Source organism: Sparus aurata, chromosome 9 (genome assembly GCF_900880675.1).
Source record: "Sparus aurata chromosome 9, fSpaAur1.1, whole genome shotgun sequence".
Classification (NCBI taxonomy): domain Eukaryota; kingdom Metazoa; phylum Chordata; class Actinopteri; order Spariformes; family Sparidae; genus Sparus; species Sparus aurata.
In genome coordinates this window covers 5,310,276-5,335,601 of record NC_044195.1, presented here as the reverse complement: position 1 = coordinate 5,335,601, position 25,326 = coordinate 5,310,276, and the positions used below count along the sequence as shown (strand labels likewise).

The following is a 25,326-nucleotide window of genomic DNA, read 5'->3' as shown; positions in this document are numbered from 1 at the left end:
TTTTGAATTTTCTTCTTTGAAAGTTTGTTTGCACTGTTTTTTAGGTTAGCTGTTTTTTTTATTCAAAGGCTGAGTCTGGTGATAATTATATATTTCTTGTTGTCAGCAAACCCACTAAAAAGACCAACAGTAACAATAAAATGATCCTATTAACAAGTATACAGAGATTGTTCAGCCGCACCACTGCACTGGGTGACATGTTTCTTCATCGAGATGAACACACACAGTATTGTTTATTTTAAATCAATCCACAAGGCCCTATTAGTAAGGTATTTTCAAAAAATCAAACTGCATATTACTGACCCATTTTTGCCACAGACAATAAAAAAGAACATAAATATCAGCCCCAAAATGCACCAGAATAAGTCAGAAGCTTAGACATCTTTCTAAAGTCTGTTTACATACAAAACCCACTGCTCATCAGGGCCATGTACATTTTGTATACACTAAGAATAAGAAACAATAAGAATAAGATTACAGTGGGACACTCTCCGGACAGGCTCATTGATTTTGGAAGTCTGCTTGGTAAGGTAGAGCTTTGCAGCTTCCAGATGCTCAACCTTGTGGGATAGGAGAGAAAGAGAGAGAGAGAGAGAGAGAGACTCTTCTGAGTGTATTACTGTCACTTCCCACACACTTATTAGAAACCCAAGCCTCTGTGGCTTTACACAGACTTTTAATTAATGTGCTCGGGAAAGGCTTGGCCCAGATATGTGCGTCTGTGCGTAAGTGCACATGTGAGGAGCCATAAAAAGTGTAATAATGTTGCTGAAATGACAAACAGACGATTTTTGAATTCACAAATTTTAATTCACTTCAACACTGGATGAACTAACATTTCATTGGAACTGCATTTGAGTCTAACCCTGATTCCTGTCATAAAGAAAAGCACAATATTATCATGTGGAGTGATTGGCGTTGATGTAATAATTAAAAGGCAATTCATCTGTTTGAGTGTAGCAGCCAATCAGGATAGTCAAACATGACACTATCCATTCTCAGATATAGTTTTAAACATACTGTATACTTGTACACAAGTGCACCAGACATCAAACAAACAAACAAACAAAACAGTCGGAATTATTTTTAAATACTCTTGTGATTGAGTTGTCCTGGCACAATGAAATGAATAGATTTCACTGAGTTGTCCAAAGATGAAAAAACAAATACGAACAGCACTCTTCTGGTACTCCAAACTGGCTCAAACATTTAAAGTCACTCAGCAAAATAAGAAATAAAGTTCATTAATAGCAATTTATCCCATCTCGGGTATTTACAGACATCAAAAGTGATGAGTCAGACCTGCCACATTTCTTTAATGGCTCAAAAAAGTAGATTGTCATCAACTGCAGCAAAATAGCACAGCTTCTTACTTAACTGTTCCTCTTTTCAACAAGTCTTATCTACTATTTTTGGGAAACAGACATAAAAAAATTGGCATAATACAACATGACAGAACCTTTTTTCTTTTTTTCTTTTTTTTTTACCCAATAACACTCAGTAACTGCTTCTTTTTGTTTCCTTTCACTCTCCCCTCCTTTTCTTCCTCTTTTTTAGGGCCGAGCACTCTTAATGTCTCTTACCCAAACAACCGCCCAGTTTTGAAAACCAATATTTAAAACCATGGAAATAAAAACTAAAAATAGCACGTGATGACAGCAATTCTAACCATAATAACAACAATAATAACAATAATGATAATAATAATCATGGATAAAGATAGCAATAAATAGGGTTGGTGAAGTTTAAGTGCGGGTAGGTGTGGTGAAACACAAGACTGTGGGCACCAATTAGAGAAAGGAAAAGGGGGAGAGAGTGAGATGGAGAGAGGAGAGGAAGAGTGGAAGGGGTGGACTACCGCACATAAAGTGACTGATTGTTTGGTTGCTGAATCTCCGTTCTGTCCTTCCTTTCTTGACATTTTTCTCGCCACACATACGGGGGCGGTGCCAGAAAGGGTTCAGAGTCGTGGGTGCGCAGGCCCGACTGTCCCTCCATGCCACATCCTCTTGATGTCGACACGCTGTCCTCCTGCCAGAATGTCCACTGCTCCTCTTTGGAGTCATTTTTTAACCTCACAGCATACGTGAGCCTTGCGAGGAGAGATAAAAGGAAGAAGGCAAGAGTACATCACATCCACAAAATGTCAGTGTCTTTGTGAACAGTAAGTGCTAGATAGGGTTGGTAGCAATTCTAGAGTGTGACGGTGAGACGAGGGCAGGATGTGGAGTGGTCATTTTCCTTTATCCGCGATGAAATGAAGTTCGTAGATGAACAGCAAGTGCCATCTGTCCATGTTCTCAGGCAGGCAACAGCATTAGCAACATCAGTGTGTCCTGAGGATTTATAGGAATGTAGAGGTCTTGTAAAGCCCCAGGATCCAGTCTATAAACGTCACGAGGTGGGCAAATTCAACCCAGCCTGGAGAGAGTAGGCCTTGTGTGACTGTGCTCAGACTTTAGGAGGAGGAAAGGGAACAATTTATGGCCAACCTTGATAGAATCCTGCCTCCTCGGTGTGTCTTTTCAGGTAATTGGCTGTTTAGGAGACCGTTTTGGGATCATTTTGTGGAGATTTTGTTTTGTGTTTGTAGGTTGGAGGCATGAGCAGGATAATTGCACCTACTTTCACATATGTCTGTCTGAGTCACTATCAAGAGTCTGTCTGGTCGTTTTATTGATGGTCAGTATTTCAGCCTAATGGTTTCTTGGTTAAACTGTGCCTACAAAGATGGTCACCTCTCACACAGTCTCAGCTCATGACCAGTTATTATAGACCTGTTCTTTGTCTTGTTTTCTCTCCCTCTGTTCTCTCCACTCTATGTGTCAGTCTCTACCTCTGGTAGTCAGCCTGCTCTCTGGGACTGGATGAAGAGCTCCCTGGGGCCAGTGGGCCACCAGGTCGGCCATGCCCCTTGTCCTTGCCTTCCTCCTGAACGACATTGGTCCCTGAAGACGACTGGCTTGAGTTGGAACTGGAGGAGGCCGGAGGCTGGTTAAGCCCCCCTGTGCTCCCACCACTCCCCTCTGTGGACTGGAAGATCTCCTCAGCTCCGTCCTCACTTGACTCTGGGTCCTCTGAGCCTGAAAGCAACTCCTCCTCTCTGTATTCACTGACGTCCACACCTCCGCTGGCGGTAGCCCCCTCACTCAGCTCCTTGAGGCGGCCGTGGTGCTTGACGTGGTAGCGCTGGTTCTGGAAGAACTTTATGATCGTGTGTTTGGGCAGGTCGAGCTGTGCTGACAAGGTGTGGATGGCCTCCTGGTCTGGGTACAGTCCAACATCCTGGATGAAGCTCTGCAGGATACCCAAGGCCTCCAGGGAAATCTAGAAAAAACACAAAGCCAGGATTCAGGATGGATACATTGATAGAGAATGTGATGTAAAAAACAACAGAGCCATGTGCCAAAATGCATCATAATCAGTCTATCTGTCCTGCTGATGATCCTGAACAGGTAAAGCAGAATAATATTTGATACCTTAGTGCGTGATCTAGGCTTCTTGTTGCTCCCACTGCCAACAGTGCCAGGTGGACATCCACCGGCAGCTCCTGTTCCCATGTTCTGTGGCCCCTCCTCGTTCACAGGGGCAGATAACTGTTCTTCTCGCATCGGAGACAGGCGGTGCTCCTTCATTGGGGCCGGAGGTGGCCTGTGAAGTGCCTGCCGAGAAAGACAAAAGAGCTGATTAATGGGGCACAGTGACCCCTGATCAACACTGCAGCAAGAATTCATTTAAAGTCACATCATGAAATGAATGACAAAAATAAAATATTTTATCCTATATTCTGGCAGTAACCCTGCATGATGCAACAAATCTTATAAAACAACCAGTAACCTTTTCCCCCTCCAGCACACAGTAGCGAGGGCTGCAGGGTGAACAGAGGGTGAGAACAAGTGTTTCACAGCTCACAGAGCTTCACGGTCTATTAACCTGCTCCAAGGCTGGCATTCAAAGTGTTTTGTGTCCAGTATACCTTTGACCTAATGTGTGTAAGATTAGCTCTAGTAAAACGCAAACCACCTGTCTGCCAGGAAGTCTCTTATTTACAAACTTATGACACCTCATCACTATTTAACCAGCCATTCAAGATGCCGAGGACAAAGTAATGTAATCATTGGTGAGTAATAGCTGCTGTTGTTCAATTCTGATAGTGGAAGAAAGAGAAAAATGCACAAATATGGAGAAGAATAAATGAAACTGCTTACATAAATCTATAAATAGATTAAATTAACACTTTTGCACAAGTTTATGTCTGGTTTCAGAGGTCAGGGTGCACACAAACAAGGAAAATGATGTGTGCACTACATGTGAAACGCACATAAGGCATAAAAATGCACTGAAACATATTTATTTACCTGGTGTATACAAACAATTAATATACAATCAAAATATTTGCTATAAGTGATACAATGTCAAAATCAATCCCATGACACCATTGCATCTAGTGCAGATCTGACAATGAAAAAACTGAAAACTACTAAACCAACAAAACAATCACTCTAGTTTTGTGTTGCTGCAATTGTACAACATTTAGGCATATTAAATGTGATTTGTTCAATGTGTTCACTTAGCAGGTCTACAGGGCTGTTGTCACGTGATAGCACAGCAATGCACATTTGAGAACTGTCTACACTGCTGAGAGAAACAATTGTGGGACTGAGAACATGTCAGTTTTAAACAGAGGAGGCTCGAGAATGGATCCTTGTGGAACGCCACCAGTCATTTTTGTTTGGTCAAACATGTAGTAACTTGATGTGGCTGAATTCAGAGCTCCAGTGTATCTAATAATACGTTTTGTTCAACCAATACATTAAATACATTCAACAAATTCTAATTACTATTCTAAACATGTTTTCTGTTTTTCAAATAAAGATTTACAGGTTTCAAACTGCTGATTCATGTTTTATTTATTGTAGACAACAAAACATTCAAATATCTAAATAATTTTTGTGCAAATTTGAATTACTTTATCAAGAATAGTTGTCCCTACTTTATTTTCAGCTAATTTACAGAAGGCATCAATTCAATTCTTTAAATTTTAGGTAAATTTTTATACATTGAACAAATTATAATTTTCTTTTAAATGGTTGTTAGTTAAGCTTCACTGCTTCAGTAGAAAATGTACTAGCTCAGGGCAAAAAAAAGTTTACTCTCACTGTTGGTGGTAAATAATTTCATCTAAGTTCACATTTGCACTAGAAAAGGATGAACTTTCAATGAGGATTTTTATTAACTCTGATTACCAGTACTCCAGGTTAAACCAGTTCTGCGCAAGGAGCTCAATGTTTAACAGCCTGACAGCCTGATTTATACACAGGATTTTAAAAAGTACATGTAAGAATGGCTAGGAAGGTGTTAAAAGAGGTGAATGAATAGAGATAAATAGAAATTATAAATAGAGACAATGAGGTTAGGTGTAGAAACATGTTTGTTATTCTGAAGGGTGGAGCACTCACAGACAGACCCGCTGGGAGTCAGGACCAGCTGAGGGCTATTCGACAGAAGTGTTGGGAGGGAAAGTGGGGACTTTGGTTGTTTGTCAGAAGGTAGTGGCTGTTGTGAGTACGTTGCGGTCGTGTCCCGCCCGCTTGCTTTAAGAGCAGGGAGGGGCCTCCCCACTGGAATGCCCAGCTATAAATCTGTGGCGCATTAAAATTAAAGGACCCACATAAAGATAATAGTCATTCGCTTTTCTCTCCCTCTCTTCAATAATAACAGGGTATTACTTAAATAATATTGAGGGCAGGCCAGACCATGAAATTGCTCAGATTTCACTCACAGGGGCTTTATTTCAGGGGGGGAATGGCCAATTTACAGGAATTCAGAGGGTTTTTCCTTTTTTTGTCATTTCTTCTCTCCCTCCTCCAGTCCTCTGTTTCTTTTGCACGCAGAGATGCTTTTAGATATTGAGAAAAAGACTGTAAGAATGCTGGAAAACCACCAGCAAAGACAGTGAGAGACACAGGCCAGAAAAAAGATATCCACCCCTGCCCTAATGAGGACCACACAGCCACAAACATCCCCCATGCAAACATACTGAGACACTTAATAACTAAATTGAGGGTAAATCATGGAGGGGATTACAAAGCCTACCCCTTCACCCCCACCACCCCATTCACATACCTTTCTGTGCTTATTTGGGCTGACAGCAAGGACTCCTGGATCAATCACCACACACACATCCATGCACCAATGGCAGGGCCTGGTCTCCCTCATGCACTAATGATGATGTCAGAGAGCAGAGCCAAACACACAGGCTGGTTGGCTCCGGTAGACTTTATCTCCAAAGACTCCTTGTCTCTCTTTTCCCTCAATGGGCCACCCTTTCTCTCCTGTGCTCACACTCCACTTGCATACCTCAGGTTTTTTCTCCCTTTAGTGTCTTTCCTTCATTTTCTACTATCCTCCTCTCACCTCCTCCTCCCTCTCCCCTCAGTTCTAATGCATTGGGACACTAATGAAGTGGGCCTCTGCCAAGCCAACATGACTCCACATCCAAATCAGCCCTGAACTGGTGGACGCCAGGAGCCCCAACCCCCGCTTCACTATGTCCTCCACCTCTACCTCCCTCCATCCCATTCTTCCTGCTCCCTGCTGTCCCTACCATCGTCAAACATATTGCCTGTTGGGTATTTCTCCAAAACAGGCATTAGTTAAGATGAGATTTATCATTTTTCATTTTATTAAGAAACAAGGTGAATAAAAAATTTTAAATTTCAAAAGTCTGTGCTGCCTTTAGCTGTAATAAACTGGAAATAATGGTGCAAAAATCTCAAAACTGGTAGATAATTAGCAATTAAGTCTTTCTACTTTCTACTCTGACTGGAAGACAAAATGACTTGTGGCAATCAGTGTCGTCTTGCAGAGACTGTTGTTGACTATTATGTGAGGCTGCATAGAATCCAGGTGATAGTCATTAAACTGATCTGCTACTTTCAGTAAATATGATTAAAACATGAAAAAAACAGTGAGTCATGTCAGACAGAGTAGACCTACTGGGGCAATTATCTAGAAATGTTGCCACATCACTGCATGTCACTGCCAACAAGTCCTCCAAACCAAATGACAAAAAGTCACTTGTCATCAACAAATACCATATGGCTACTTTTTCATCCTGTGCACCCATCAGCACAACAATATGTTTTTACAGTCCCTTCCACAGTGCACATGGCCTGCCACCTTTAGGCTTGGTTAGGTTTATGAATAGAAACAACTCCTTTAAAGTTAGAGAAACATCATGGTTGTCGCTGAAAGAAAATGTACATACTATAAACGATACTATAGTATACAATGTTATACTATACTATACTAAACTATGCTATACTATACTATCCTATACACAGTCATACTTTGTTTAGTAATCTAAACAGCACAATTACCGAACTGGTATGTATGTCACTTAATACATTTATTTGGTTCTTGTATTTTACTTGAATACTTTTACTTTAATTTTCTAAAAAAGTACAGTTTTACTCGAATATTCTCTACTACATTTATTTGACACTTACAGTTACTTTGAAGTTATTAATAATTTAAAATGCAAAACCTAAAGGTTTATACTAAATGGTGCATATTACCAATATCCAACATCCAACACATGCAATGCTTAAAGGGTACGACCATAAATGTTACACATTAACATGTGTTTGCAGGTGTTGTGGAGTCGTGCTGCATATGTGAAAAAAGTAGTATAAAACCTTGTGTGGCTCCAGAGGAAGCTGGATGTAATCCAATGAATTGCCTCCAGTAATGTCTATTGTGGGTGATGAAGGCACCAGGTTTTGAAAATAAATAATAACAACAACAACAACAACAACAACAATACTACTACTACTAATAATAATAGTCATATTAATAATATATTAATGATAATAATAATAAAACAGGAGATATCTTTGGTTAAGCTGTATTGATTTGTATCATTTGTTTTTAAACTGTCCAGAACAATTCCAATAGTTTTAGGAGTGCAATACGAGATGAAGGAAACCCACCCACAATCCAACTACGTCATTGAGTGACTTCACTGAATGCAAAAAAAGGCTTTGTACTACTTTTCTCAGATATACAGCAGTATTCCCCAAGACCTGGTTCCCCCTTAAATGGGTAAAATGGGAGTTGCCCTTTAAAATTAGCTCTATTCAACCACCAGTAAAATGCGGATTGAAAATGAATACATCTAAAATAGAAATACAGCAACACATCATAGAAAATGGCTTACCTAAACTGGTAAGTATATTTAGCTGATAATGCTTTTTTAAATATAGTCAGGTTTTGAATGCAGCCTTATAAGGCTGTGGTATTAAGTGACTAATGTATCTTTTCTGGGCGGCTTAAGTCCACTTAAGATTGATGTTATGATCATTTTTTCCCTCCTAAGTAAGAGGAGTCCAGTGACAAAAACTTCGTCATTCATGTAATTTATTTTCTGAACAATTTAGCTAATGCAAATTGAAGCTTACAGTATCCCTCCCTCCCAGCCTTTCTCCCATCTCTGACCATTACACTTTGGAAGAGACTACATGTCACTTCAGAGCAACACAATACAGCCCTGCTCTCCCAAAACCACAAGCACTGGAGCCCCACGGCCAGACCAGCTCTTCTCATGGCATGATTCAATATTCCTGAAAAACCTCTTTTCTTTTCCCCTTTTCCTTTACACACACTCTCTCTCTCTCTCTCTCTCTCTCTCTCTCTCTCTCTCTCTCTCTCTCTCTCTCTCTCTCTCTCTCTCTGTTACGCTCCCTGTCTGTCTCTGTCTCTCTCTCCTGGCAGTGCTGTGAGTGCACTGCAGTAAAATGAAAAAGTTTTCTTTTAAACGTAAATCAAGGCAAATTACGGCGCAGAACTATGAAAGAATTATAGAACATGAAATATTCATCTTCTCCTTAATGAGCTCTGGTCCTCCAGGGCCCCTAACTCTCTCTCTATGTATGTGTGTGTGTGTGTGTGTGTGTGTGTGTGTGTGTGTGTGTGTGTGTGTGTGTGTGTGTGTGTGTGTGTGTGTGTGTTTTGGTGGGGTTTGGGGGAGCGTGTGACCACCAGAGACACCATTAACACAGAGATAAATATGTAATGAAGGAAAAATCACTTTTCTGTTAGTTTTGTGCATGACTTCACCTTTCTTGTTAATCAGTGTGTTTTTTTTTCTTTCCCTCTCCATCTGTCTGTCTGTCTGTCTGTCTGTCTGTTTCTTTCCCTTGCTCTGGTATTCAAAGTGTGAGTGTGCCTGCGAATCTTGAGGACTGAATCCAGGCGATGGGAGTAGATGAGTCACTGCACATTTCCTTTTTTGTAAAATAATGTTTCTTTGATGAAAAACTGCATATACATAACATTACTGAGGCCAGCTGAGACTGCAGCTAAATGTGTGTGTGTGTGTGTGTGTGAGTGAGTGTTTGTTTGTGTGGGCTCATGCACAAGCTTGTGTGTTGCATATTTTTTTCGTTGAAACTGTGTGTGGTATTCATTCCATTTATCAGCAATTAAACAATTAACTTAATTGTGGTTTACCAAAAAGCCCAAACTCCACCCTGCAAGAATGAATAAGAGGCCACCGGGATGCACTGAGGACTGGAGAGAGAAACAGTGCGAGAGAGGCAGCGACCTCCTCTAAAGTGAATAAATGAAGAACAAGTTTCTGAAACTTTGACAGTCTTTTGTAAAGGGTTAAAATAACAAACCCCAAAACAGCAGCTCATTTTGTCACAAGAGACGAAGGACTTAAAGAACAAAGAAGAATTCATGCAGAATGTCCTTTAAAAAAGACCAAAACCAACTGTGTCCAACAGTTAAATATCAGTTTGTAAAAAGGTTTAGCAAATGTTGCTAAAGATCAAATTTATTTGGGATCACTGTACTTTGTGGATTTAAACACACTGGTTGTTCTAGTATTTAAACTATGAGGAATTGACCTGCAGTGTCCATGCTAATGGTAATGAAAGAACATGTCATCCAGGGCAAAGGTCTATGGGACAGAGGGATGATATCAGGTTTTGGATACACACACAGTACCTGTTAGTAGGATCAACTCAATGCTTTTTCAGGGTCTGATAATTGCTTTACCAATAGTATGCAATATATACATACATGTAAATGAACGTATTAATTACTTTGATTTGTACTTGTAATACCTTGGCATTTTGGACTCTAAGACTTTTCCTCATGTACTATTCATATGGATGACTTTCACTTAAACCACAGAACAACACTGTTCTTCAGGAGAACCGCAACTCCACTGGTGAAAACAGTTGTGTAATGGCACTGGTGGGAACTTTCCAAACTCTGGGAAAATAATACCTGATGATGTCATCAGGGTTTTCTTGGCCGGGGCCTGCAGATTTCATATTTTTAACGGAAAGTCTGGATTACAAAATCGGGTGCGGAGTGTGACTGACATGGGCATTTACCAGGCACCTCTTGCTTTTCACAGTCTTGACAGGATTTGTTGCTGCTTTGGCAATAAGCAGGTTTTTATGTGATGCCAGTAAAGCACCTTTGGATTAAAGTGAGGCATACTGTAAAGAGAGAGGAGGAAGGGCGCAGTGTTTGTTGCTTCTTGTTCTAGTCCATCACTCCTGGGGTCTCAGCCACGGTGAGCGGTCATACACACACACACACACACACACACACACAGACACACATAAACACCCCTGACTTGCAGCAGAAATCAATTTAGCAAAAACAATAAAGAAATAATTTATAAGGGCAGACTCTGCCAAATTAGCTGTGGGACGCACTTAACTGCTAAAGCCGTATGAATGAGAGCGGAGCAAGCACCAGGGCCGTGTCACTCATGAAGAAATGTGATGCTGCTGACGTTACTGACATGCATACACACACACACTCACACACACCTGCAGACCTAATAGACACACTGTGACACAGTCAGAGATCTCCCAGAGCCCCAACATGCAGACATGGCTCACGCTACGAAACATGCAATCCGGCTCAAACACACACACGCACATCAGTGGTGTGTGGATCAACTCTACAGCTGGGCCTCAGTACTGCATTCATTTTTCATGTGTGTTGTGTGGTTGGTTGTTACCGTTTTAGAGACCCTCTTATTGTCCACAACACAAAGGAGTGCTCACATTACCATCTATCAGTGTGAGATTGTGTGTATTTGCATGTGTGGCAGATGGGACACATGTGTGGTCTGTGGTTGGAGGCTGGCTGGAGCCTGAGGTTGGTGGAGGCTTCATGTGGGACAGAGGGGGGTCTGAAGACAACAACACCAAACACACACACATATTTACACACTCACATACACACGCACACACACACATGCACACACACACACACACACACACCTCATTTCCCATTAATAAATCACCAGTTTTTTTTGCCACAGTTCATCTCCCGGTGTCTCTCGAGGTGGGTGGGGGTTGTCGGTGGTAGTGGTGGAGAGGTTACAGAATGGCCGTTATGAGGGTTAACTTTATTTTTAGTCTTTGCTGAGAGTGTGAGAGGAGCAGAGGAATGTGTTAATGGTGCCACCACAGCTTCCTGCCCGTCTGCCCATCAGCCTTTAATACAGAGCTCTGAATAGGATGAGGTGGGTGGAGCCGCAAAATAACCCATAGGATTTATGTCGGGATGCTAAATAGGAAGTTTGAGCATTTGTCTGTCTTTGATTTATGACATATGGTATATACTATATGTAGCATATAATAGCTTTGCGTGGGGGCAGGGTGGGCTGGTGGTTATACAGACTATCTCCCATTCAGAAGACCTGTGCTCAGGCCCGTCCTGCTGAAATGTGTCTGAGCCTGCAGTGAATTCAGTCTGTGTGGCTCACCTTGATCTTCGACATTTCAGTTAGTAAAATAACAACAGATTTTCTGCTTGGATTCCATCACATGGGATTTAAAGGAATAGTTCAACATTTTGGGGAAACACGGTCATTCACAGATTAATACCTATCTCAAATCTGCCAATTCAATATAAAGCCTGGTTGGGCAAACGGTTAGCCTAACTTGCAATAAAGGCTGCAAGCCTGGCTCAGTCTCAAAATTCTGCTTAAGCGCCTCGAAAGCTTTCTGCTTTACACATTATATCTTGTTGTTTAATCTAAATTAATCAAGCCTCACAAAGGTTATGTGCTGGACTATTTCTTGGCTGGTATCAGCGATTTTATTAGGTTACTTCAAAAATGACACTGCGATTATGGGCTTGACAATTTCCCCTCAAGATCAGTTGAGTTTTGATTCTGGAGCTTCCTATTGTCTCATACAGATTCATCGGCAGATAGAGATTACCAGGAGTCATGGAGAATTATACATTTCCATTTTTTCTCGCTGTTTAAGGGCTTCTCCTCCATGTTAACATAAAAGTTCATCTGCTGATGTTTGAAAGCTGCAGAACAGCAACTAAACAGAACTTCATGTCAGATCGTTGGTGTCAACTGCTGAATAAAATAACTTTTACTCTCGACAAGTAACTCCTTAAAGGGTTCAGAAAAAAATCTAACTTGGCAACTGGGCAACTTAATCTGCTGCAGAGGTGTGGAACTTTGAGCAGATTGTAATGAAAGCCTGAATAGACTGAAGGTGTGGACATATCTTGATGTGAATGTGGAAGATTCTGCAGACGATATTTGGGAGTTTGCAGTCTATGTTGACTGTTGATTTTTCTTCTGTGGCCGGACTTTAAATATTACATTGTAAAGTTGCACTCTTGCGTTAAATTGTGAGCATTAGGCTCACATTGCTTATGAGCAATCAGTAAATCAGTAAAGTAATACAGGCTTAGGCAGAGTGTTATTAGTGAACAGTTAAATACTAAACATAAAGTTTATTTTAATTTCATTTGATCCCTGTTCAACAAAACAACATTTGTGTTTATGTAGAGTGATAAATGTTAAATGGCTACACCATCCAAATCACTTAACAAGAATCAAACTGCCTACCCTGTGATCAGTAGATGATCTTGAAAGCCTCAGCCACCCCGAGTGTGACAGTGTTTCTTAATATTCATATTTATTTGGTTTCTTCAACTCATAGATAGTGTATAGCGTTACGACTGATAAAAAAAACACACAGAGAGAGACGAGCTGACAGACAAGGTTGAGTGTTTGTGTCAGAGTGGGAGGGTTACAGTAATGACAGAGGCCGACACGTCAGTGTGTTTCCTGCATCGATCTCCCTCAGCCCTCCTTCAGCCTCCACCTCCCTCCTCAAAAACTAATGGGGCATTTCCTCCAGTGCCACACCACCCAGCAACACTGTTTACTCTTCGATTCCACTGGGGCACGCACAGGCACACAAACACACGAGCACACACAACTAGATCAAACACTGCACTACATAGTTATACTGAATGCATATCATAAGGAATGAATTAAGACAGGTGCGGTCTATACAGGTGGAGAAATACAGTTTCAAGTTTTGTCAACATGACACATGGTTTAATATTTTGTATGTTCAATAATATCAATCATTGGTGACAACCTTTTAGAATGGACATGACTGTGTATGATTGCGTTTGGGTGTCGAGTAGTGATCTTATCATAAAGGTGCTGTTGTTGAAGATATTTAAACCTGACCAAACATCTATCTGTGTGGTAGAAAAAAAGCAGATTTGTTTGAAGGAATACCCTGAGATTTTGGGAAATACAATTATTGACTCCCTGGGGAGATTTCGATGAGAAGATTGATACCACTCTCATGTCAGCCTGTTCAGTACAAGACTACAGAAAACAGATGGTTAGCTAATCTTAGCACAACATGTGTACACAGCCAGCCTTTCTCTGTCTAATGTCTGCGTCCATCTGGACATGGAGATATGAGATGATGTTGAAACCAGCTGTAAACTCTCCTATCTGGCTCTTACCTGTGTGTCCTGTGGCAGGTGGAGGACGGTGTGAAGCCTCTCACTGTGATGGTGCCTGGACTCCTCCTCGTACGCCATGTCTCTGTCGGCCTGTGGCAGGGTCAGAAACCTTCGAATGGTGCACAGGTTCTCCCACAGCGTGCGGTTCTCTGGGCTGGGGTTCTCCTTCCACCGAAGCAGCTCGCACAGCCAACCCTGGAGAAGAGACAGAGACAGACATGGAGGAAGAAGGCAGTGGTTAAAGAGAGAAGTGGAGATGGTACAATAAATAGAACACAGCGGTCATTTTCCTCTGACATCACACATGCTGCTGTGTTCCACTTTGCAAGTTATATAAATGGGGCAAAATCTGGCAACTGTGTATCCTTTCACAGCTTCATGATTGATCATCAACAGGAAAGAGGATGACGGGAATGACGTACAGTGAAAATCTGGAGGGACATTCAGCTATATTTCAAAGAAAAGTACTAATGTTAGCATTCAACCACTTTCTGGCGAACACTACTGTTTGATCACATCCAGTGCTTTTCACTTCGAGGCTTAAATAAATGTGTCCAAGACGTGCATTGATATTTCAGAATTAATTTAAGACTTAACTGTTTTAATATGTAACATAATCAAACAGTAACATTAGTGAGAAAGTGGTTGAATATTAACATTAGCTGTTGTTTAACGGAAGCTTCTGGGTTATCAAATCAGTTGTTGCACCTTGAAATACGGCCCAATGTCCAGCAAGATTGTCATTGTCAATTGTCTTTTCAGTTGTTGAACATTCAAGAAATGATAAGGTGGATCTCATGGGAGCTTATAACGAAAAAAAAATGTGTACAGTAGAATCTATTTTTGATCCAATTTAAGTTATGCCATTATTTACACATTTGATGTCTAAGAATTTAAAGAATTTAATTTTTTCAAGTCAATAAAGTCGCTGTTTGTCACAAAGGTAGCAAAATATCATCTGGTTTTCTGTTAAACTACTAAATGAACTACATTGTCACAACATGTCACCAACTGTAACATGGCCGCCTCCTTGGCCTGAAACACAACAACAACACAATATTTGAGTGTGACGTCAGAGGAATATGGCTGCTGTGTGAGTATGCTCTATTCCTCTATGTTTTGGAAAAAAATCACTTTCTAATGTTTTAAAAAAGGCAAGGTGTTTTCCCCTGCATCGAATCCTGTGAAGCTAAGTGAAGCTAATCTGCTGCTGGATGTACAGTAGCTTCATAATAAGCAGACACATGTATTTTGAAGTGGAGGCTTATGTTCCCTGTAAAGGACATTCTTTTATTTTCTGTTTTATTAACTGTTTTATGCATCATCTTCAGCTGTGGAGTCACAGAGAATTAACACCTTTTACCTGCTAGTGATGCTACTCTGTGAAAAAGGAGATGGGAAAAGACAGACACGGACAAAAAATGGAAGCCTGGAGGTAATGCAGAGAGAATTACATTTAGAAAAAAGTTGAAAAAGTTGAAAAAGCGCAGGGTGTGTGAGGTAAATGTAGGAAAGGAAGATGGGGGAAGGAGAAGATTCAATTATATCTGCTAGACTGGTTCAGTTTGTGACACCAGCTGTTGTGTTCAACCAGCCACCTCGGGCAGCATGCACCGCTAATAGCCTGATCATCTCTCTCTCTGTCTCTCTCTCTCCGTCCTTGTGGCCAGCTGCAGCAGATGGGTGCACTGAGCCGTGACCCTCCGCCACCCCCAGACCCACCAACCTGGGGGACCTCGCTAACCACACACAGACACACACGCCAAGTATGCACTTACTATATACATGATGCATGCATCTCTAGATATTACCTTTCTCACGCTTACACCTGGCAACTCACAGCAACATGTGGCTATGTTTGAATGTACTATGTACATACATTTTAGGATTTAGCTCATCCTCTGCCTTCGTGAAACACGGAGTCCTGCGTGTTTTATTCTCGATGTATATTTAAGATGAAAGGGTTGATTTTGTTTTCCATATTTTCTCATTTCAAAGTAAGTCCTTGGTCCATGTTTCTCCTTTGGACAGAGGAGGTAAACAAGCATGCATCTCCTCTCCTCAAGATTAGAATGGGGTCATGTTTACTGTATATCCATATATATAGTATCTATATAGGCATATTACCTATTTAAACACAGAGAAGAGAAGCTACCTGGTTGGCAAGGCTGGGTGCAAGCCATGCATTGACTTAATCGTGCTTAATTCATTGAACGCTGGTGTTATCCTGATGGCTAAGTTAGCTCTAACACCACATGCTTGCAACTGTGTGCATGCACATCTGTCTCACCAGTTCTGGTGTTCTGGTAAATTCTTTGAAAATTCTAATCAGTCAATCAACCAACAAAATTATATAATTAACCAAAAAAACCTTGAGTGTAACATGAAATGGCATATTCAAAAGTCCATCAATAAATGGAAATATTTGGTGTTAAGTATCTTAACAATGTGAACAGGGCTGTGTGTTGTAATGATCATGATGTAATATCATGTGATGATAGAAAATGTCTGTTTCATTTAATGCTTTATCGTTTATTTTTTGTGTCACAAAATGTACTTTCTACAGCAGTATTTTTCATAATTTGGACACTGCTTTGTGTTCTACATGGCACAAATGCAGGTGGTAAATTTGTGTGAAGGCAAACTTGGAGGTGAGTGAACGTGACACGGAAAAGGGTCATTCTAAAAAGTAGAATGACTCCAAATACCCATTACAATAAAAAAAATGTTATGTGAATAATATGAATAATTATTTTTTATTAATGTATGATTTAAAATGTGTATTAATAACAGGACTTCCATGTGGTAATTTTAAATAAAAAATGTATGCATTGAATTTACAGAAAATGTAGTATATCTTGATATACAGTAGCACACTACAACTGCCTATTTTTGCTTTTTGTTTTCATTGCCTTTTAAATGCAAGGTTTTTAATTTTAGTAATTTGTATGAAATATTCCTAATGCCCCAGTAATGCACTTTGAATTGCCTTGTGTCTGAAAGGTTCTGTATGAATAAACTTACCATGCCTATTTAATTAAAAAGGAAAAACATTTAAGCAATAGCTGGCATTCAAATAGTTCTAGTGCCACAGTATAGCATGTTATCAGAGCTCTGAGAGAATAAAACAATACAAAACTGTTCATGAGCCAAATGACAGGTGATACAGCTCATGACTGACTGTGTACGCTGTGGCAGATGACCAAGGGGTAGGCTTGACTTTGACTTTGGTCTCTGCACTCTGGTGTTTTCTGCCACGTTGTGCGTTTTGATGAGCTTTTCACAGCTGTTTTAATATACATATTTATCAAGCAGTAAATATTGTATTGTCTTGACTTACTCTTTGGAAAAGAAAAATGCTCCTTCACTCATAATTTAAAGCCCTCATTGATTTATAACTGAGCCAACTTCGATGTTACATATGACCTTTAATGAGTTCCTCTTCCCCACCGTTTCCCTTACCTGGCTCTTGTTGGCGGCCACCTTGGCAAACAGCGCTTGGGACACCTTGGCTCTCTTCATCTCCTGCTGAATTTCTTCGTAGATCCCAGACGTTATGTTGACCAGCGATTCCAGCTTCAGTGGGAGGTCAGGAGCCGGGCCGGACGGCTTTGGCTGGGAGAGAAGATGAACACATGATATAACAAACAAAATGAAAGTCCCTTTGAATGCCGAATGTTTTAGGAGAAGAGAGAAGCTATCAGATAAGTCTGATGGAAGGAAATATCATAAAGGCATCTATTACATAAAGCTGCTGCATTTCTAAAGGGCTCGTATATATTCTTAACCAATGAAGAGACTCATTCACAAAAGCAAATCTTGTGTTTACGTATGAGTAAAGGTTATCAGCTGATGATCAGGCCAAGCTGCTCTGAGAACAGACATAGTGGTCTCTGTATGAGCATCAGCTGCACATCTGCAGTGCACGTCTCCACATGAATTTTGTTTACAGATCAAAGTCATTAAGTCCTTCTCTTTTGTCTTTCTTTGTTGTTTTTGTTTGAATGAACATGTATTGGCTCTCAGAGAACTTGTATACACAGTGTTTGAAGTCATCCACAAGACATGTAGAGACCAGCAAGCTTACATTCCCTCAGTGTAAACGATGCTGAGATAATTTTACATAGACATAATAAGAATAGCACACAAATTCACCCAGAGCCATGAATGGCCATTTGCCCTGACATCAGAGAGAATGTCTTATCACTGATGTCGCCAACTTGTTCTGTGCAGATGGAAAGAAATGTCCAAGTAGTCTATAATGTCCTTTATGTTTACAATATCCTGTTATGATAGCTTTGAAGCTGTTTTTCCATTATAAATGGAATTTGTTTATGATACAACGTTGAAATCCCAGAATAGGTTATAAGACACAATACATGATGTGCTGCAGTCAACTTTGTGAGGGCAAGTTCAAGATTATAGATAACTCACCGAGTTGGAGATCTTAGTCTTGTTCTTCCAGATGGAGGCCCAGGTATCAGGGGTTATCTGGTCATCCAGACTCCTCTCCCACACTTTCTATGCACACACACAACACACATGGCATGTTACAATCAAATGTTTGCATCACTATGATTACACATGCAGCCATCACACAAACCTTACTGATACCTGCTCTTTCCTTGCTCCCATATAAGCAACTATTTGGAAAATGCTAGCGCAGAAACATTGTAGGCATTGCTGACTACAAGGTGCACTAACCTGTGAGAGGCGTGGAGTGCCGGGGTTGGATGAGTTGGAGGCAGGAAGGCCAACTGAAGGGTTCATGGTGCGCTCTCTTTCCTCCTGGTAGATTCGGTCTCTCTCGCTCTCAGGCAGGTTGAGGAAATTCTGCATCGCTTTCAGATTGACTAGCAGAGACTGCGAGGCTGTGCGAGGGTCCTCCTCTTTACGCAGGATCTCTGACAGCAAGCCCTGGATAGTGAAGACACACACTTGCACTATAAACTTTCCAAGAAGGATATGTTATTGCTTTACGTCTCCCTAATCATGAACTTCTTTCTTTCTAAATGTTGGATGATTGAGTAGTTGCAGCTATGTGGCTTCGGAAATCTGCGGGTCCACTGTCCAATTTCATTGTTATAGTTAAAATGGCTCAACATTTGATAAATGGTACTATTTGGGGTGTAGACGTTTTACATAAGAGGATTCTATTCAATTAATTGCTTTTTTAAAGTTTTCTTAATTTCTGATCCGTTTCTTGAGTAACAGTATAACTACCATGATGTAAAAATACTCCTCACCGAGTAAAAGTTCTGCAATAAAAATGTAACTTAAACTGGCAATAAACAACTTATTTGCTTAAACATGTTATTCTGAAGTACACACAGTTTGGCTGTAAAGAATTACACCATCTGCATACAGATTGGTTCCCGATAGGCCTTGCTTTCACAATGCTAGTCAGTCCATACCAGCAGGACTTGAGATGGTTTAAAAGCTGCGTTCTTTCTGCTAGATGAGTAAGTAACAATACCTGCCTTCTTTTTAATACAATCAGAATGGTGACATCAGGGTCAGGTAATCTTGTTGTTTCTCAGTTGTTTGTTGCACACTAGCCTGGCTGCTAGCAGTAGCCATGTTGGAAACAGTAGAACCACAGGGAAACACTACGTAGACTGAAAGTTAATTTCCAATTTAAGTAACAGTATGTAAGTATAATAAAGAGAATGCATTATCTCTCCAAACTTGTCATATAATGATGCTCTCGGTTTCCCAGCCTGTCAAGAACTGATGCGTTGGGATTGTAGGAGGGGTCAGTTATTATGTTTGGCAATTTTGCATTAATAATAGCTCAGATGATCATCAAAATAGTTACCAGTAACTAGTTGATAAATCAACAAAACATTTTAGCTCTACTTGTATAAAGTGTTAGGTATAGTAAATCAACATATTTTATAAAAATGGATTTAAAAAAACATTAAAATGCAAATGGTAGCTAAAGCTGTTGTGAGGTAAAAAGTACAGTATTTCGAAGTATAAATTGGTATGAAAAGAAAATATTCAAACAAAGCACCTCAAATGTGTCATGTAGATACTGTAGTCATGTAAATGCACCACTGCTCAAAATCCAGGTAAAAATCAGTTTATATCAACCTGCTACCTTCAAAGCATGCTATCTTTTAGAACCTTAGATATTGACTACCAGCAAGTAAGTTGCTCTCACAAATACATACACTGCAGAGACACATAAATGCAAAAGTCACTAAAACACACCTGGCCTCTATACCAGTAGGTCTATGAGCCATCTCCCATTACATTAATCTAATGGGGCGTGTAGTAACCAGTTTAGCACAGCCTGAATGCATCAGGTGTTTGTGCTGCTGTGAGGGCGTGTAAGGAGACTCAATGACCCAGCAAGATACCCTGCCATGCTTCCGCTAATCCCACTGAAAATACTACAAGGTGGGTGAACACAAATTTAGCTGAAAGTTGTGTGAAAAAATTATAGTCTCGATGACGTCAATATCCATTTATTTCGATCAAATACGGCAATTACCTCCTCTCACCTGAGATGTTGTGAATGAGAATTATGAGCCATCTAGCCTGAGAAAACGTAGCTCAATAAGCAGGAAGGGGATGTTTGGTCTTGCCTGACACAATGCCACCACAGGATGCAATATATTCATTTTTAAATTGAATAGATCTCCATCCTCGACCTAGTCTTCATGCCATCTGATCCTACCCTCTGCCATCCTTGACACATCACCTTGGTCCTCCTCTTCCTCTGATCATTTTTCCACCACACTTGCCCTACTGTCTCCTAACCTTATTGGCCACAGTCTGTCCTGTTTTCCTACCTGTGTGCGGTTGAAAGCCACACGGGCGAACACGGCCTGGGAGACACTAGCTCGCTTCAGCTCGTCTCTGACCTGCTGGTAGATTTCAGAGGAGACCTCAGCGGCCGAGGGGTTGCTCCCAGGGTGGTCGCCAGCTTTAGATGAACCCCGAGGGATGGGTGGGTGGTTGAGGAACTGCTGGTTGAGGGCCTGGGGGTGTTGATGGGCCAGCAGGCGGCTAACGGCTAGTTGCTGGTTGATGAGGTGGGCCATGGCGAGCTGTTGACGTACCAGCTGTGGGGACAGTTGGGGTGAGAGCAGCCCACCTGGCCCCAGTAGGGGCTGCAGGGCACCAGGTGGTGGTGGAGGCGGAGGAGGCACCTGGCCGGTACGGAGAGGAGGGCTGTGGTGAAGGGGGCCGTGGGGTGAGGGCTGTTGGGGTGGAGGAGGCTGCTGAGGTGGCTGGGATGGTGCCTGCGGATCTCCAGATCCCGCCTTGAGGAGAGGACTGCCGGCCCCCAGGTGACTGAGCTGGGCCAGGCCAGCCAAGTGAGGAGGAGGTCTCTGACCCAGCACACAGAAGTCTGCCATGTTTTCCCTCTCGACTGGGGAGGTGAGGAGACAGTCATTGTGGTTAAAGAAACATCTTTACATCGCATAGTGTAATAAGGATTTGAGAAGATTTCTTACTTTTGATGTCAGTAGCATCTCGTCCGGACCACATCTTCTCCAGGTAATCAACTGTTCAACCAAACAAATGCAGAAAATCAGTGAGAAGGGAAGGTCCTGATGCCTTTAGACCTACATGACCAAAATAGCTGAAAACAATGTCACTTAAAGGTCCATATAATGAACAGAAAACTTTGATGCTCAACTTTTGAAGCCAAAGTGAATGAAACCTCCTTGAGGTGCTCAGAAAAAAAGGAAAAATTGACATCACAATTCCATGACAACAGGGAAAACTCCATCTGCTGATGGAGCATCCTTGAATTGTAGATGATTTGTCAACTTCTGTTTCCTTGGCAGAGAATGAAATCTGAGGCTCATGAAAGAATCAGGTTTATATGTAACTTCACATTGAAAATTAAAAATATATTTGTTGTACGGACACACCAAGTGAGTTTGCAAAGCTGAATGGCCCAACAGTCTACACATATTCCCCATAGCTTCTACCAAGTAATTCTGTGTTTAATGTAATGATTATAGTGAAGTTTCTTGGGAGTCGGACAGACTTATGTGGTTATTGGGACAATCTTGTTACCATCAAGTTACGTTGGGCAAAGAAGTTATTACAGATGATGCGTTTGAGAAAAGTCAAAAGACCATGAGGCTGCATTGTTAAGACTTCAGCAGTGGTTCCCAACATTCTATACAAAGCAAAGTTTACTTCTACCCTTCATCACAGGTAGCATGTCTGGAGCTGGGTATATACTTGATACAAGGGGTTAATGGAAGTCCCGTCATAGATGCCTACAGCATACGTTTTTATTTAAATTACATGGTCGGATTTCAGCCGTTGAAAGCACCAATGCAACATTAGATGAATGTATCATACGTGATCAAGCCACACCGCACTTGAATTATATCCCCCACAGTTAAATGTGTTTACATTACTTTGTTTACTTTATGATATAGGCCAGTGGTGGTTTGCATACACACAGCCTTGACTCTTGATTCAGAATGGGAGACTACTGAGACACAATTGCTGTCTCTACTTTAATTTTTTCCTCTGGAGAGAGATTGGTAAGCAACTTGAAATGTTGCAGTGATGTCTCTGCTAGATGCTAAGGAAAAATACTATTGAGCCTCCTTCAACTTCTGAATTTTGTTTTCCACCATCAGCAATCTTTTGTAGGAGAAAGCGCTAGATGGACATCATCTCTAGCATAGCTATGCAGCTATGTACATGGGCTCTGTAGATATGCCTTAGCCTTTTAATGCCCAAATTTCGGTCAGTGCTTAAATCCGCAATATGTCATGTCTGCCGCTAACAGTCTCTCTATCAAAACAAAACAAATAGACGTTTGTCGAGTGTGTTTGGGGAGGGCTGGGCAGGGACATACCCACAGTCAGAAACAAAATCTCTCTGGTGCTAGCTTATGGCTAATATATGGTAGAGTTATCTGTCTGTTTGGGTCCAAAAAACACTTGCCAGAGTAACACAAATGTTGTTCCGTCAGCAGATGGTGTTTTCCTTGTTGTTATGCAAAAGTGAAGACACCATTTTTCTTTTCACCCCTTGTTGGGGTCCAAACCTGGATTATGGGAACCACTAGTTGACCACATTCAAGGAAGTTAGACCAGTGTTTACTGCACTTACTAAAGGTGCACAGCTCACCTTTGATCTTCTTATACTTCTTGTACCAGCGGCCAAACTCCTGGCATTTGGCAGTGGAGACATTGGCATAGTAGGAACTATTCACTATGGACGAAATCATACTCTGAGAGAGAAAGAGAGAGGGGGGTAATTAATAACCAGCATAATATGAAATGCTTACACTCATGCTACAACCACATGGCATGGCATCACATAAACACAGACACGCACACGCTACACACACACACACACACACACACACACACAATAGAAATAGACAAACATTAATCATGATTGGAAGCCACCCATGGAAACTCGAGCTAGTACAGTGCAGAGCGAGAATCTCCAGCCACACACACACGATTGATTGACTTGTTGCGTTCAACACCCTCACCATTCAAACACAGAACATACACACAGTCTCACAAAACAGTCATTATGAGACCAGGACAGTGGGTTAAAGATGCAACCGGAAAGTTTGAGTTTTTGGGTTGCCTTTGATTAAAATGTAGAGGTAATTGATAATCATTATTGACACCTTCCAAGTCATGTGTAAAGTAACCTTTTTGAGAGTAGATATAAGGGTTTACTGAATTGAAAAGGAGCTATCTGATGATGACCAGGTGAGGTTAAGGGGCTTGTGGTACAGTGTGTTGTTGTGTAGCAATAGTCAGATTTTACCTGTGACAGAGGACACTCTTTGGCCAGAGTGCTTTGGTTCATTTCCTTCAGCAGCTCTTTGAGAGCGTTCCTGACAGTCGCGTGGTTCCACTGTTCACAGGGCAGGTCCTCCAGCTTTGAGAAACTACAACAGGCCAAAACAACACACAGAACTCAGTTACATTTTTTGGTAATATATTGAGACACAAATGGGCCATCTGTAAAAACAAAACTTAAAAACTGTATTAGATTGTTTATTTTGGATGTTCATTAAAGTTAAAGAAGTAGTTTGCCATTTTGGGACCTGTGCTATCTATTTTTTGCACAGAGTTGAATGAGAAGATTGATACCACAATAATTTATATGAAGGTACAGCCAGCAACCTGTTAAAGCCCGGAAACAGCTATCCTGCGTATGTCCCAATGTAACCAAATCCAACCCCAGCACATAAAATTAAAAACGTTTTAATCTATTACAACATCCCAAAATGTGTTTTTCTGGCCAAAACCACAACTTGTTGTTTGTACACTTTTTTTTTTTTTTTTTTTTTTTTTTTACATATTTGAGTGTTCCCTTCAAACAGAACAAGGCAAGCTGTTTCCACACCCTTCCAGTCCTTATGCTAAGCTTACTTTACCAGCTGCTGGCTTTAGCTTCATATTTACAGTGCAGACATGAGAATGGTGTCAATCTTCTCCAACAATTGGCAATGAAGAAAGTACACATACTTCCCAAATATGTTAAACCTTACCTTGAACCCTAAATGTATCTCTAACTGCTGATCTTTCATATGTTCTGTATTTCCTCATCCAATATTTCCTGTTTAGACCTATAGTGTCTCCCCACAATCATTCTGTTTTATTTTATTTTATTTTATTTTAATTTTAACCTCAGATAAATCATTTAAGCTCTGAGCTCTAAGTGGGCCAAAGCTCTGCCATTACCATGGATACACACACAAACATGTAAACAAACCTGGCTGGTATGCGCCAAGACAATAACAATAATAAGCCTCTCATCTGGAGTTTATCTGTTTTTATCTGTCCATCACAAGATCCTGCCTCACTTATTCAAGGGAACTAGAATTTCCTGGCACACGTACTCTTCCCAACAGAAACAGATAATAGATAAATCCCCAACCGGGCTGTTCAACTGGAGCTTTAGTGTTTCAATATTGCAGCTTTCAAATTTGAAAGATATGATAAATTCTTGAACAGCAATGACATCAGCAGCAGCGGACAAAGTTTCTGATTCAGTGTAACCGCACACAGTGTATGGTTAAAAAGTCTTACTTCGTCCATAAAATATGGACATGTAGTCATTCCAATGTGTTTCATATTCAAAAGAGGAGTGTTGTTGAGTGGAAAATCCCAGATTTAGAATGTAAACATTTCCACTTTCTCACTCTGAAATGCCACAGACAATAAATCTCAAATCTAGTAAATTAGATCCAAATATGTCTGGAAAACTGTAACCTGTGACATCTGACTTTTAAAAACTAATTCTGACCTTTGCAGCTGGATGCGTAGTGTGACCATGTGGTAGACCTCCAACAACATGTCAGCAACTGTAGCTTCTGGTGCGTCAGTCAGGAAGTGGATGGGCAGAGGGTTCCACCTTCCCACCTTGATGATGCCTGGACGGAGACATAAAAGAATTCTGTCATTAAAGTTTTAATTCATTTTAACATTTTGACATAATACAAAAATACAGATAATACAAAGTTGTCCCTGC

The 25,326-nt window shown here is 40.9% G+C and overlaps 1 protein-coding gene across 3 annotated transcripts in view; it reads right to left on the bottom strand.

Moving 5' to 3' along the window:
• Nucleotides 1–788: 788 nt before the first annotated feature.
• satb2 (SATB homeobox 2) overlaps nucleotides 789–25,326 on the bottom strand; it is a 52,636-nt gene continuing 28,098 nt past the window's right edge. Inside the window, exons 5-15 of one of the 3 annotated variants that reach the window (XM_030427655.1) lie at nucleotides 25,102–25,228; nucleotides 23,614–23,737; nucleotides 22,954–23,056; nucleotides 21,306–21,356; nucleotides 20,637–21,220; nucleotides 18,541–18,753; nucleotides 18,271–18,357; nucleotides 17,299–17,451; nucleotides 13,837–14,031; nucleotides 3,480–3,683; nucleotides 789–3,327 (exon numbers count right to left, since the gene is read on the bottom strand). In XM_030427655.1, the coding sequence (XP_030283515.1) occupies nucleotides 2,833–3,327; nucleotides 3,480–3,683; nucleotides 13,837–14,031; nucleotides 17,299–17,451; nucleotides 18,271–18,357; nucleotides 18,541–18,753; nucleotides 20,637–21,220; nucleotides 21,306–21,356; nucleotides 22,954–23,056; nucleotides 23,614–23,737; nucleotides 25,102–25,228 (2,336 nt within the window). In that variant the 3' untranslated portion in view covers nucleotides 789–2,832. The remainder of the gene's footprint in view (nucleotides 3,328–3,479; nucleotides 3,684–13,836; nucleotides 14,032–17,298; nucleotides 17,452–18,270; nucleotides 18,358–18,540; nucleotides 18,754–20,636; nucleotides 21,221–21,305; nucleotides 21,357–22,953; nucleotides 23,057–23,613; nucleotides 23,738–25,101; nucleotides 25,229–25,326) is intronic. The other 2 variants (XM_030427656.1, XM_030427657.1) reach the window with 2 other exon arrangements.